The sequence below is a fragment of the Pelecanus crispus genome, chromosome 2, assembly GCF_030463565.1.
Source record: "Pelecanus crispus isolate bPelCri1 chromosome 2, bPelCri1.pri, whole genome shotgun sequence".
NCBI classification, from domain to species: domain Eukaryota; kingdom Metazoa; phylum Chordata; class Aves; order Pelecaniformes; family Pelecanidae; genus Pelecanus; species Pelecanus crispus.
This window is the reverse complement of record NC_134644.1, coordinates 26,654,908-26,667,630: the sequence shown is the minus strand read 5'-3', so window position 1 is coordinate 26,667,630 and position 12,723 is coordinate 26,654,908. Positions and strand designations below refer to the sequence as shown.

The 12,723-nt window shown below is 35.1% G+C and overlaps 1 protein-coding gene across 5 annotated transcripts in view; it reads right to left on the bottom strand.

Moving 5' to 3' along the window:
• Positions 1–12,723, bottom strand: part of AKAP9 (A-kinase anchoring protein 9) — a 117,713-nt gene that overhangs the window by 25,459 nt on the left and 79,531 nt on the right. For 3 of the 5 annotated variants that reach the window (XM_075705715.1, XM_075705719.1, XM_075705717.1), the window contains 8 exons: positions 9,885–10,097; positions 8,621–8,659; positions 7,201–7,433; positions 5,311–5,430; positions 2,143–2,319; positions 1,929–2,033; positions 1,343–1,495; positions 912–1,091 (listed from right to left, as the gene is read on the bottom strand). In XM_075705715.1, the coding sequence (XP_075561830.1) occupies positions 912–1,091; positions 1,343–1,495; positions 1,929–2,033; positions 2,143–2,319; positions 5,311–5,430; positions 7,201–7,433; positions 8,621–8,659; positions 9,885–10,097 (1,220 nt within the window). The remainder of the gene's footprint in view (positions 1–911; positions 1,092–1,342; positions 1,496–1,928; positions 2,034–2,142; positions 2,320–5,310; positions 5,431–7,200; positions 7,434–8,620; positions 8,660–9,884; positions 10,098–12,723) is intronic. The other 2 variants (XM_075705718.1, XM_075705720.1) reach the window with 1 other exon arrangement.

The window sequence follows — 12,723 nt, the reverse complement described above, 5'->3', positions numbered from 1 at the left end:
ACAGAACTCCTGTTCCTACCTTACTGAATAATACTTGCTTTGGGGTTAAAGCTTATGATTAATACATTTTCACATTTAAAATGGTCAGAATGCAAAATTCATCCACTGAAAAAATCCAATTTTCTTTCTATAAAAAAATGTGGGACTGAAGGCCTGTTTCTGCTGCACTTACATCAGTGCAAAATCAGTAGTATTTCTGTTGAAATCAAATGCATTATATCTGCATAAAATGGTAGTAAGCCAGAAGAAACAGCTCATTATCATAAAAACACATAACTGAAAAATAACAGGAAGCTACAGATGTTAAATCTCAGAAGATGTAGAAGAAAGAAAGATGAATCTACTTCTTTCTTGCTTGCGCTCCATTTCTAATAAAACACAGCATTTTGTTGGCACATCCACTATGCTTCAAACTGGATTAAAGATGTTGCCAACATTGGTATGATAAAGTATTTACACAAGCTCATGGAGCACAGAAGCTCAACTACTAAAAAACCTACAAAATCCAACATGATCCAGCAGGTGTCACTGAAACGTAACACTGAAAAGAAGTCATTGTAGGGAAGATGGTAGAATGAACATTCAGATTGAATTCAGCTACCTACATACTATTAAACGTTTGGAAGTAGTAGAAGAATAAGGAATGAAGAAGAATTTAAGACAAAAATTCAAGCAGAAATAAGGCAGAAAAATAAAAAGAAAAGCAAGCAAAAGTATCCTTCACAAAAAACGAGACAAAAGAGGAAAAACATATTAAGGTTAAAGTGCTGCTTGAAAGCGAAGCATTTGCATTTTTAAATTAAGGCAGCAATAGAAGATAATGTAATTGGTGGGAGGACAGAGGGGTTTTTTTTCTTTAAACAGCTAGCAACACAAAGTAGGACTCTGAAAAAGATTTCAAAAGTATATACTTTGTTGTCAGTTGTGTCTTCAAGTTGCTGTTGCAGTTTTGCAATTTGTTCATGAAGATGATCTATTTCCTGCTCCTTTTCTTGCATGATGTGAGCGAGTCTCCCAGCCACTAAATGATGGTCCTTTATGGTGGCATCTTCAGATTTCTGGATAGCTAGTCCCAGTATTTCCATTTCATCCTACCAAAAAAACCCCACCCCAAAACCATGTTACAGTTGTACATAACGTTTTCTGCATATTCTCGTATGAGTATTTAAGGCATAGGAATTAACATATACAAATTGCATGGAATGAGAAGTAATTATATGAGCTTTTTAGTATTTTGCAAGTTGAACTGTGGAATACTTGAGAAAGAATTTGGCATCTTGGCTTTTGTGAAGATTTCTGGGGAGGGAGAATAAAGCTCTAGGCTTCTCTGTTACACAGTTACCTTAAATAATTTGTTCTCTTGTTCAAGTTCTTGCAAGTGTGTAGTGGACTCCTTTCGCTGAATTTCCAGTTGCATGTGCAATTGCTGAACTTCTTCATTTTTATTTTCTAGCTCCTCTCGAAACTGCTCCAGTTGTTCCTCAAGGTTCGTGACCTATGTTTCCAAAACAAATGGCAGAAAAGGTGTAGACAGCCATACCAAAAATTACATGTCATAATTTGCAAGTGCAATGTCTACAGTAAACTGGTTTGGTATGCACAAGCAAAAGAATGTGTAGCCAGTGACATTCTGAGTCCTTAAACTGAATGGAATTTTAAAACCCACTAAAGATCAGCCGAAATCACTATGAAGTTTTGCTTAATTGGGCTGAATTTTGATTCCAGGAACAGTCTTGCAAGTCATAACATTAACATAGACAATAACAACAATTATCATGGCTCACAAGAAAATTGCAAAGGGATTTGGACTGCTGTCTCTCTGATCTGTTAAAAAATTTCATCTGTATAGTTCACTAAACTCAACAGAAAGCAAAAACTGACAAACGAAAATATCAGTGGAAACATGGAACATTTCACAGGTATTTTACCTCCTTTTCCTTTCTGTCCACAGCTTCTCGTTCAGCTTGCAATTGTACTTCAAGAGGTAATTCTCCCTTTACTATGATGGTGCCAAACTGTTTCCTTTCCTCCACCTTTAAATATAAATAATATTAATAATAAACAAATAAAAAAGATACACTGTTTTGTTCTCAAGAAAGTAAGAAAGTAGTAAATACATGATCATTTTAGACCAAGCAATACCTTTTGCAAGTTGTCTGCACTGATGATTAAGGCTTGTTCCAGTTCTCTTATCCTGCATTCTAGTTTCTCAATTTCTTCATTTCGTTCTTGTATATCTCTCTGAAGTTGCTCCTTAGAGAGCAAAAGCTCACTGCATTTGTCTGTTTTTTCTTTTAGATGATTTGTTAACTGTTCAACCTGGTGACAATATGGCAACAAGATGAATGTATTGTACTAGACTGGAAGGGTTTGCTAGCAATAGCAACGGCACTCATTTTTGACAGAAAAAAATCCCTCCTTTTTCTCATAATGGAACTCCTACTCTTTAGGTGAAACAGAATGTAAAGTTAGGATACTGTAGTGCTACATCCAACAAATACAAACAGCATTTTTTAAGAAGTCATATGTTCTGTGCTATATCACCTACTCTCCAGAACTGACCTTGTCCTTCCAAAGCCTTCAGACTCTCTAGTCAGGTAAAAGCAAGTAGTATGGCATCCCTATGCAGCCCACTAAAAAGGTACCTTTAACGTCTACAGATGGAATGGTCAAGATGCTATTTGCATCTTTGAGGAATGTCATAGTTCTAAAAAAATATCTGACAAAATTATTCAAAATAAGGAGTTGATTAATGACATACAGACATATCCTAAAACTTACTGGGTCTTTAACATTGAAGAGAATTGCTATACTTCAATCTTGAGAAATAGGAAGTTTTGTTTTCTTGCTGGGTTTGTTAAATGGGACCGAACAGATGTGATGGATGATATAATTTCACTTTCTACAGGGGACAAAGCATCCAAATAAAGCATTCTGAATCTCAGTAGTTCAGATGTTTGCAGCTCAGAAACAACATATTAAAAGAGTAACTGAACTAGTAGAGATAGGAATGATCCCAGTTCTACCAGTATTTCAGAAATGATTAATCAAAATTACAGTTAAGAAAGACGTGTAACAAATCCATGGTATTAGGCCTGATGCACAGAGTTAAGACCCGAGTTAAACTAAGCAATCAAGCAAGAGACATGGAAAGTAACGTTTGTCCCGCTCAGAAACTGATTTCAGTATTTACAATTAGGAAGTTACGATGTAGCCAAAAGGTAGAAGACTCAAAGCATTGCAATAGATAGGAGAGAAGAGGACCAGAACATAAAGCTGACAGGATGGTATTATTGACGTTATCCACCCATGAGTAACATCAAAGTCTGAAGTAACCACAGAAAAGTCCTGAGAGAGAAATGGAAAAAGAAAAATCAAGTCTAGAGCAGACTCTTTATGACAACCCTCCCTGGAATAAGTTGACAGAGTAAGCTGAAACAACAGTAAAAAAAGAAATGAAGTTATCAACAGAAAATGCTTATGGCATTCACGCAAAGCAGAAGAGCATTTCAAAAACCGTGCAACTACAAAAAAAATAAAGCAGCTATCTCAGAAAAGCATGAGAAATAATAATAAAATGTATATTTATGAAATATTCCCAGTAACATTATGACATGACTAAAATATACTATCAAGTAAGACTATGTGCCTCATTTGACAAAAATTAAATGTAAATCTAATACACTACTGATAATTCTGTCTATAATTTGTGATGTATCACATTCAACACCACTCAGCTCTACACCTGTGGGACTTGCAGACATTATCTTATTGCCTATCTTTCTACCTACTAAAAAATTCTAATTTAAAAGCATCTAATAAAAATCTCAAAATTTTAATCATACAGCTGTCTTTCATTTTAAAGCATGCTTTAAATTTCCATTGTAGCATATCTACCAACTTAAGAGTATACACATATGTGTATGTGTGCATATAAACCACAATGATTTTTACATATAGATTCTGTACAGAAAAATAGGGCAATTTTTATTATGCTATCAAATTTGAATTTTTTTTTTCTTGAGAGAATTTTAACCAGGAATTCACACGCTACCCATGCCCCAAATTATAAACAGACACAGAACGAAATTAACTCAAAATGAACATTCTGGATTCAGGAAAGTTAACCATGCTAAAAAGTCCCCCCCATCTGTGGGGACACACACTTTGCAACAGAAGGAACAGATGCAGAACTGCTCCATATCTGTTGGTTAACACATACCCAGCTAATTCCAAAAGACTCATTGTTCAGAGAGGCTGATGACAGCCGTATCACATAGTACTGACTGAATACTTTGACTGTAAGATTTCTTACAAACCTTTGTATTAAAATATGTAAAAAACCCCATGAAATACACCTCTAAATCTGAGAATTATAAGTAAATAAATATTATAAATTATAAATAAATATTTTGACAACTTACATCTCACGTATATCAATTTATGTCCTATTAAGACCTATTATTGTCTATGGTCCTAAACTATATAATATAGAATACTAAATATTGCTAATATTTAAGAATTGAATTACAGCAACTGAACTACCTCAGTAAGAACTTTGATTTGAAAATTGCAATGCCACCTAATAAGAGGCATTTTAATACTGAAAATCAGGCAAGAAAATCATGCAAAAATAGCCTCGCTCAAAAAGCGGGACACAAGAAAACCCACAAAAAATAAAAAGCAATTTTATTGCAAACTAACAGGTCATCAAACAAAATACATGAAAGCTTCATAATATATAGCATTTGCACTGCTTCACTTTTCTTGATTTTGCTGGGTCTAAGAGTTTTCTGTGACTCCCTTGAGCTGCTGTTCTACAGTCACTAAATTTGTTTCAGTGGAGACAGACTTTCACTGGGGAAGTTCAAGTGTACCCAGGGAGCACTTCTACATCTCAGGTGCTAAACCTTGGTAACTCAATTCCTTCACTTGTGTACCTGTGCTATAAACAGGATGTCACAAAACAACATAAGAACATGTGAAATCGCTAAAGTAGTCCTGAAGGTCTCCACAGGCTTTTGAAAACAGTGGATTTTCTAAATTAAGTTATATGAAAGAGCCTTTTTGAAAGCTATGAAGTCTCCATATGTCTACTACTAAAAACAACCAACCAACCAGCCAAAAACTCTCCAAAACAGTTTCACCACTTTCCCCCAACACCTTACCCTTCATCTAAGGGGATTTACTTTCCTGGCGTGTAAATGGATGCAGATTAGGTACACCATAAAATACCTTCATTACAATATCTTAACGTATCTGTCATCTTCTCATTTATATTCATTGAGTACAAGTAATAAAATGTGTTACCTCTCTGGTTTGGTGTTCATTGACTGGCTGACTCCTTTGTGGAATCTTAAGCTGTTGTTCCAGCTTCTGTATCTCTTGCTGGAACACGTCTCTCTCGTGCTCTCGGTCAATTGCTTGCTCCTGAAAGTTAAGAAATTATGTGGATACACCATTTGATTTAAAAACTATCTAAATTAAGTATATTATTACTTCTTATTTCTGTTAATGTGAGACTGGTAACAGTATGTCCGTATTTTTAAGGTAGCAAAACCTCTTGCAGCTAACATTAAAAAAATTTCTTTCATCATTTGGGGCAACAATTTTCACATTTTTTTATTAAAAAATTAGGACAGCATAGATACATCCAGTTTTATTTCACAAAAATGACAGGCTTTTTTCTTCTGTTCCAGATGCACCACACAAACAGTAATAAGCCAGCATTTTATTATTTTCTTTCCTAATGTTTGTCTTTGATATGTGTAGCATAAATAGAAATTAAGCATAGAAATTAACTCTATGTAAATATTGATGAGGAGCCAACAACAACAACAAAATTATAAACTGTTTGAATTTTGCATTTCAGTTTTACTTTTGACCAGTTTCAGTTGTTATATCCCAGCCTGACATTTGGGAAATACATATTTATATAGGAAATAACGTGCAACTGGTAGCATCCAGTGAAGCATCACTTCTAAATGCCACTTCGTAAAACAGACAAACCTTATCAGATGCATTAAAATAAATTAGCTGAATTATCTGATACAAAGAGGAATGCTTCTGTCTAGCAACAAAATATTTCGCTAAAAATCAGGAAACTGGAATAAAACCTCAACCTCTACAAGTTCCAGATTTTAAAACCTCACCTGCTGTTTCAAGGAAACAGCAGAATTCTAATGTTGCTACTACAAACAGCTACTCATCTCAGTAGTTTGTAATTCTCCAGTTCATGCTACTGATAATCCCAAACCATAATGCATTTATGACTATGGGACTTGTAATAGGAACTTTTACTTCTGCACCTTGTCCTATTACGACACACTAGTTGCAGTGAGAAAAACAATCTTGCAACTGTAGAAAATGAAATAAAGCAAATCCATTTGTGCTAAGTGGTAACTGGAAAGATCTCTCCTTTAATACTGCTTAGTAATAGATTATGCAAAGAAGGTGCCACCAGGTGTTATATTTATTATGTAAAAAATTATACCACCCTCCTGCTGTCAGCTAGAGCGTTAACTGAGAAGGCACAAAAATAATAGTTTTCTCCCAACAGCAGGATAGGACACTTAATGGGAATGAAATGGGAAAAAAAGGAGGTGGGGAAGACGGTGTTTGCTGAAAATGGCGTAGAGTCTAAAACAAAATTGCAGAGACAGCCTGAGGCAGGAAGAAGTTGGGCACAATAGAGGCAGTTGCCACTGTGAATATGCATGTAATATTAACTGGCTGGAAGGTGTAGCTTAATATCTGGAGGTAGATTATTAGATACTATGAAGGAATTCTATAAAAGAAACTTAGGGAAATTATATTTTTGATTTCTAAGTACAAATAAAGCTGACTACTTAATACCAACACACTTTATTGAAAAACATGGAAATTCTACACCGTTAAAAATGAAGGTCACAAAAATTTTTATTTCCTCATTAATTTTAGAAGTTTCCCATTATTTTCAACATTTACAAAGCCTACTAAGTTATACTTAGAAATACAGGGCAGTCCTAAGCAAGCACCTCAAACAAATTTTCAACTTTTAAAACTTTAATTAAGTTCTTGGGCTGGAAGCTATAACACTGTTACTATTGCATGCTGCTATATGTTTGCTCAAAATCTGAAAAAAATAGCATTTCCTGCTGCACCCAACTTCAGTACAGGTGCCCACCTACCTTCATGAAACTAGCCTTTTACCATACTTACATCTAGAAATTTTCTTGTTTTCTCAAGTTGCTTCTCCAAAGCCTGGTTTTGCTGCCTTAAGTCCATTAGTTCTGCATTTTTTTCTTGCTCTAGCTCTATGAAACGATTGACCTGTTCTTCCAAGTCTATTTCCAAGACTTTCACTTGCTTCTGAAGGTCACCATACTCTTTTTCAGCTTGACGTTGTACTTCAATTTTTTCTTTCATTAGCTTTTCTGTTTCCTCCAGCAATTCTGGTGATAATAAAAGCATCACACACTAGTTTATGATATGAATAGTTAGTAATGTTACGAAGCAAAACCACTCCCCAAGGCATCCATGCTGTACTCTGCAAAAGGATGTGAACTGGTTTGGGTTTTTACTATTTTTCTTTTTTAGAAAATATATTTTCTTCTGAGAAATAATCAACATAACCACTAAAGCAAATTCATATGAAAATTACTATCCTTTAGTTAGTCTTCAGAGGACTGTTAATGCAGTTGTGTCAGATCACTTCCCTGTTTAAGTTTCATATAATTTAAAAGGTCTTTACATAATTGAAAAGAAAAGAAAATGCAGGGGTTCAAACTACAGCTAGAGTCAGCACAGGGGGTTAACAAGGAAGTACAGAAAACCCAACCCTCTTCTCATCCCCAGCGTCAGTAAAATCAATCCACTCCCAGTCTTCATCATTTAATGTGATACATATAAATAATTTGAAGGAAATACTGAAAGACTTAGCGAGGTTACCAGGCAGACAGAGAGGGAAATTACTGACCTGTAACTGGAGCTTTGTACAATCAGTGACTGCATGGATGCCCAATTTTGTGTCCTCATGAAAAGGCTGGCAAGCATATACAGTAAAGCCCCAAACCACTCTCTTAAGACTCTTAAGCCACAGCCCACTGAAGTACATATTAACTAACCATACGAATCCCTTGAGGCAAAATCCAAACTGTAAAGTGCAATTACATTTGGTGAATCTTTAAAACATGATTGATATTTAGACAGAAACAATACAATTTACTGTCACTATAGAAGAAAGATCCTTTAGGCACCATCATCTTACAACATATTTAACCAATTCTCATTTCTAGGTAACCATTATATATCAATAATACAGTGTTTAGTTATCATAATGAATGACTCAACTGTATTGAAATAAAAAGAAAAAAAATAACCCTCCAATACCATCTAAGTAGCTGTAATTCATAGGTGAATAAGATGATGGTTATTCATGAATTTGCTTATTATGTTTAGAAATTATAAGAAATGTTGTTAGTGAAATGTAAAACTGAGTATTAAATACAACATCAAAGCTGCAGGCCAGTAAGAATTACAAGTAATGTCAGTAAGCCAAAAGCCCAATAATCCTGATTAACGTCAGTACGTGTAAGTCTTCCACCCAATTACAGATTGGCCATGCAACATACAAACACACCTGCTTGGGAAGCTGCATCGACTGCAGCATCTACTAGGCCTAGGAGAATAGAGAGAGAGAAAACAAAAAAAGAAGCAAAGTAATTCACATGCCAGCTATAGTATTCTTGTGGTGCAACAATGTAAGAGAAAATGAAGCCAAAGATAGATGTGGCATTTAATGACAAAGTTGTTGAGATAACTTAGGGAATGTGGAAGTTATTCTGGTATGTATGACATAAGTACCTACACATATTTATAGAACTGTTTATCTTGACAGTTGTTATATACGAAAATAACTTTAAAATATTTAGAAATGTAAAACATATAACTAAACTGGCGTCACAAACAAGTATCTTCTTTACTATAAAGTAGGAAGCAACAGGCTGTTCTTAAAATTTCATTGTTACATGAAGTGGACGCAGGAAATTGCAAATACACACCAAGATGTGTAATTTCTACAAATAACAACATCATAAATTGCCATAAACTTTTAGAATTTAAATAAAAAGGTAATTTCATCCTGCTATTTACAAGGTAAGCACTGCAATCCTTGAAAGATCAGTACTTCTTAAAACACCATTCTACTTTTCTTCCCCTCTCAAATATAAAATATGAATTTAAGTTATTAGTTTAAGGAAGAATTAAAAGACACATTTACTTCATGAAGGTAAATGCTTTTTTTGAGTAAGCAGTTAGTTAGATTACATTGACATGGTATTTAGCTGGAATTTTCACCATCAGTGCTGAAAGTTTTCATTACTGGTAGGTGACAGGCTTTTCTTATCGTGCATCTTTTGTGCCATTCTTCCCGAAAAGAGGAATTTGTTAGAAAACTCTATCTTCTGTGCCTAAAATACGTATGGCCATCATGTGTAGTTCAGTCACGTTCTGGCAGGCATGCTTGCTAGTCCCTCTAAAACTGTTTGGAACGTATTTAGACCAGTATTTTTATCCATAGGTGCCTACTTCAAGACATTCCATCTCCAGCGATAATATAAATAAAAGCAGATTTTCAGAGGTATCAAGCTTTTGCTGGCTTAAAGAACAACTGTGATTGCTCAACACTTCTGAAAATTCAGTCATTTTTTGTTTAAATATCAAGAAAAGTTATCATGTAACATTAGGCATCAGGTATGAAACCATCACATTCTGCCCCACTGCATTTTTATTAATGATTACAAAGGCGGGGGGGGGGGGGGGGGAAACAACCTTCACCAAGATTACTTATTCTTTTATTTGAAAATATAAGAAAATTTCATAGAAAGATTGTGAGGAATACATACGCTGCTCTACTGGCCCAGCATCTGCTCTCATGGCGTCCTTCTGTCTGGAGAGTAACTCCTTTTCTTCCTGGATCTGCTGCTGTTCAGCCTCTAACTCCTGCAATTTGTTACCTGTACACAGTAGTTCTTGCTCAAGATGGTCAATTACATCTATTTTTTCCTGGAGCTGTTTTTCCAGAAATGCTTTTTCATCTGCATAACCATCAATGAGGCCTGTAAAACATCAATTTTGGGGCAGATTTAATAAACAGTAAAGAACAATTTGAATTTTTTGCATGGTGAAGTCACTACAGTATTCTCACATGAATGCACATGCATGTTAGATACTCAGCACCTGACAACTTCTACTCCTGTCCTTGCTATTCTTCCATGACGAACAAATTACAGGAGGGACAGCACAAGACCAAATAACAGCTCTTAATTTTTTCTCAGCACAAGACCTCTGGAGCAAACAGGAACTCCAAAGCCAAGGAAAAATAAGTGTGTAATAAACACAGGAGAAATAAGAAATTTCAAATAAATTCAGGTGCCAGGTGCCATTTTAGGCGCCTCAAGACATTTGTGTGACCTCAAGCCACAGTTTCCCTAAGATCATAGGTCTCCTGTAGGTCAGGTATAATACAGATGCCTCCAACATCATAAGGCACCAAAACTGGCCATAGGTGTCCATGTTTAGCACCTGAATCACTCCCAAAAGCCCTGTAACAGCTGACATCTAAGAAACAATTTAATTTCCTTACTATTAATGTGTAATTTTTAAAGTAGCACAGAACAATTAATGATCTTTTCAAGAGAGACGCTGGGACACTACCTTGAGAATATGTCTTGTGAATGGTATTACGGCTGTAAGAAATGGCACCATCCTGGAATGATGCAGAAGTAAGCACAAAGCAAAAGACTTAGGAAAAAACCAGTGAATTTCCTTGAGGGCTGTACAAACTAAAATGAGATCCTGTAATGGTATTGGCTTCAGAAGATTCACATCAGTCCTTTCAGAAACACCTAACCACAGAACACAAAAGACATTTTTACTGAGTGACAGAAGGTACTAAACAGGTACCCCAGATTTCCATGGTAAGGTGTGTTCTGTCACGTTGGACACCGATGGTTCCAAAAGACAGATAGGGCATCAGTCATACAATGTCTAAACTTTCTCAGTTGGACACACACACCTATCTCACTGGTTTCTTCTAACTAAACCCACAGAATCTAAGCAGTATTTTTTCAATATTAAACTATTTTCAATATTAAAATACTTTATCAGTATAAATCTATAGTCTTGAGTCAGTATTAAAATGGATTTTACCCTGGCTTGAGAATAGAGGAAAACTAAAGATGTTTCCATTTGTTACCAATGTAGACAAAGTAAAACCTCTGTGAGCACTTAGTTCCATATCAGAGGAAATTAAGTAACAGCAGTCTTTGCATATACAGTCTGAGAAACACAGGTCTGGTCCTCATGCATATCAATCATGCACTGCTGACCAATCCTTTTTTCCAGACTTGGATTCACAGAGAACACAGCCACACAGAGGGACTGGCTGTTGAAACAAAAAATACTGACCTAGAAACATCAACAGCATTTAAAAAAATTGAGACAGTACAAATTCTAGTAGTTATTCCCACCGTACCAGATGCTGTTCACAATGAGTACTTAACAGATTGCAAGTTGAGAGGACATTCACAGGTTAAATGGAGTGCACACCCCCACCAAAAAGGTATGAACAATGAAGTAGTCTGCTAAGATCACGTGTTGTGGTATTTAGTCCTGCCTTTTTTTCTTTTTTTTTTTAAGAGATATAATGAAAGTTGTCAGAGTTCAGTGAACAAATTGGCATTAGCTTTACTATCACATTAAATAAGTCATATCTGACACCACTAAAACACTAGAGGTTTGAAAACGTCTCAGCAGTTTTTGTGATAAGAAAGAAATGATCAAAAATGACACATTTTATCTCAAGAGAAGACAGAGTACCATCAGATATATAATGAACTAAGGCATTTTTCTGCATACCTGTCTAAGGAATTTGATAAGAAAACGTAGTTTGGCTTTGTCAGAGTATGCTCACAACTCAGTTCAATAAGCAGAAGAAATTAAATAAAAAGAGTTCTACTGCATATTTGTTTTGTTATATCAGCACCAAAAAAAAATGTGCCTGTCATTTAGAAGTGCATTAATTTCAGAAGTTCACAGAAAAAAAGGATGAAAAAAAGATTTAATTAATTCAGGAGTTATAAAGCATTAAAGCAGTAAGAGGGACAAATTAGCTGAATCCCTGCAAAAGACTGAACGGAATTAAATCTCTACACATGACATAAATCTGTGCCTAACTTAAAAGCTCAAGTGTGCAATATATCTATCAAGGGCTAAAACTAACATCAAATTCTGTCTCTTATAATCCAGAACCAAATATATTCATGAACCAAATCAACACAGCCAGTCTGTCATGTCTTATAAACTGACTTTGCTATTGCTCTGATTAAAATTAAATTTCAGTTAAATTTTTTTAAGATTGTTTCCACTTTCTATGCTTCCAAGTTTTTTTTCCCAAATAAAACATTAATCAGAGAAAATCCTTAGTGCAAAACACAGCTTCATAGCTCTTCCTAGATTTTTGTTTAATATACTTTCTTCGCTAGCAAAAAATACATACTTGACTCATCTGTTCTAACTCCAAACCAGGCTCTGATGGAATAGTTCAAGCATTTAATAAAACTTTACAGGTAAATTTTGCCTTCACATATGGACAATCCCATTATCTATCAACTGGCATCAAGTAAGAGTCTGCAATTTCTTTACTGCCATTAGTTTGTTTGCACAAGCAAATTTTATAACAGA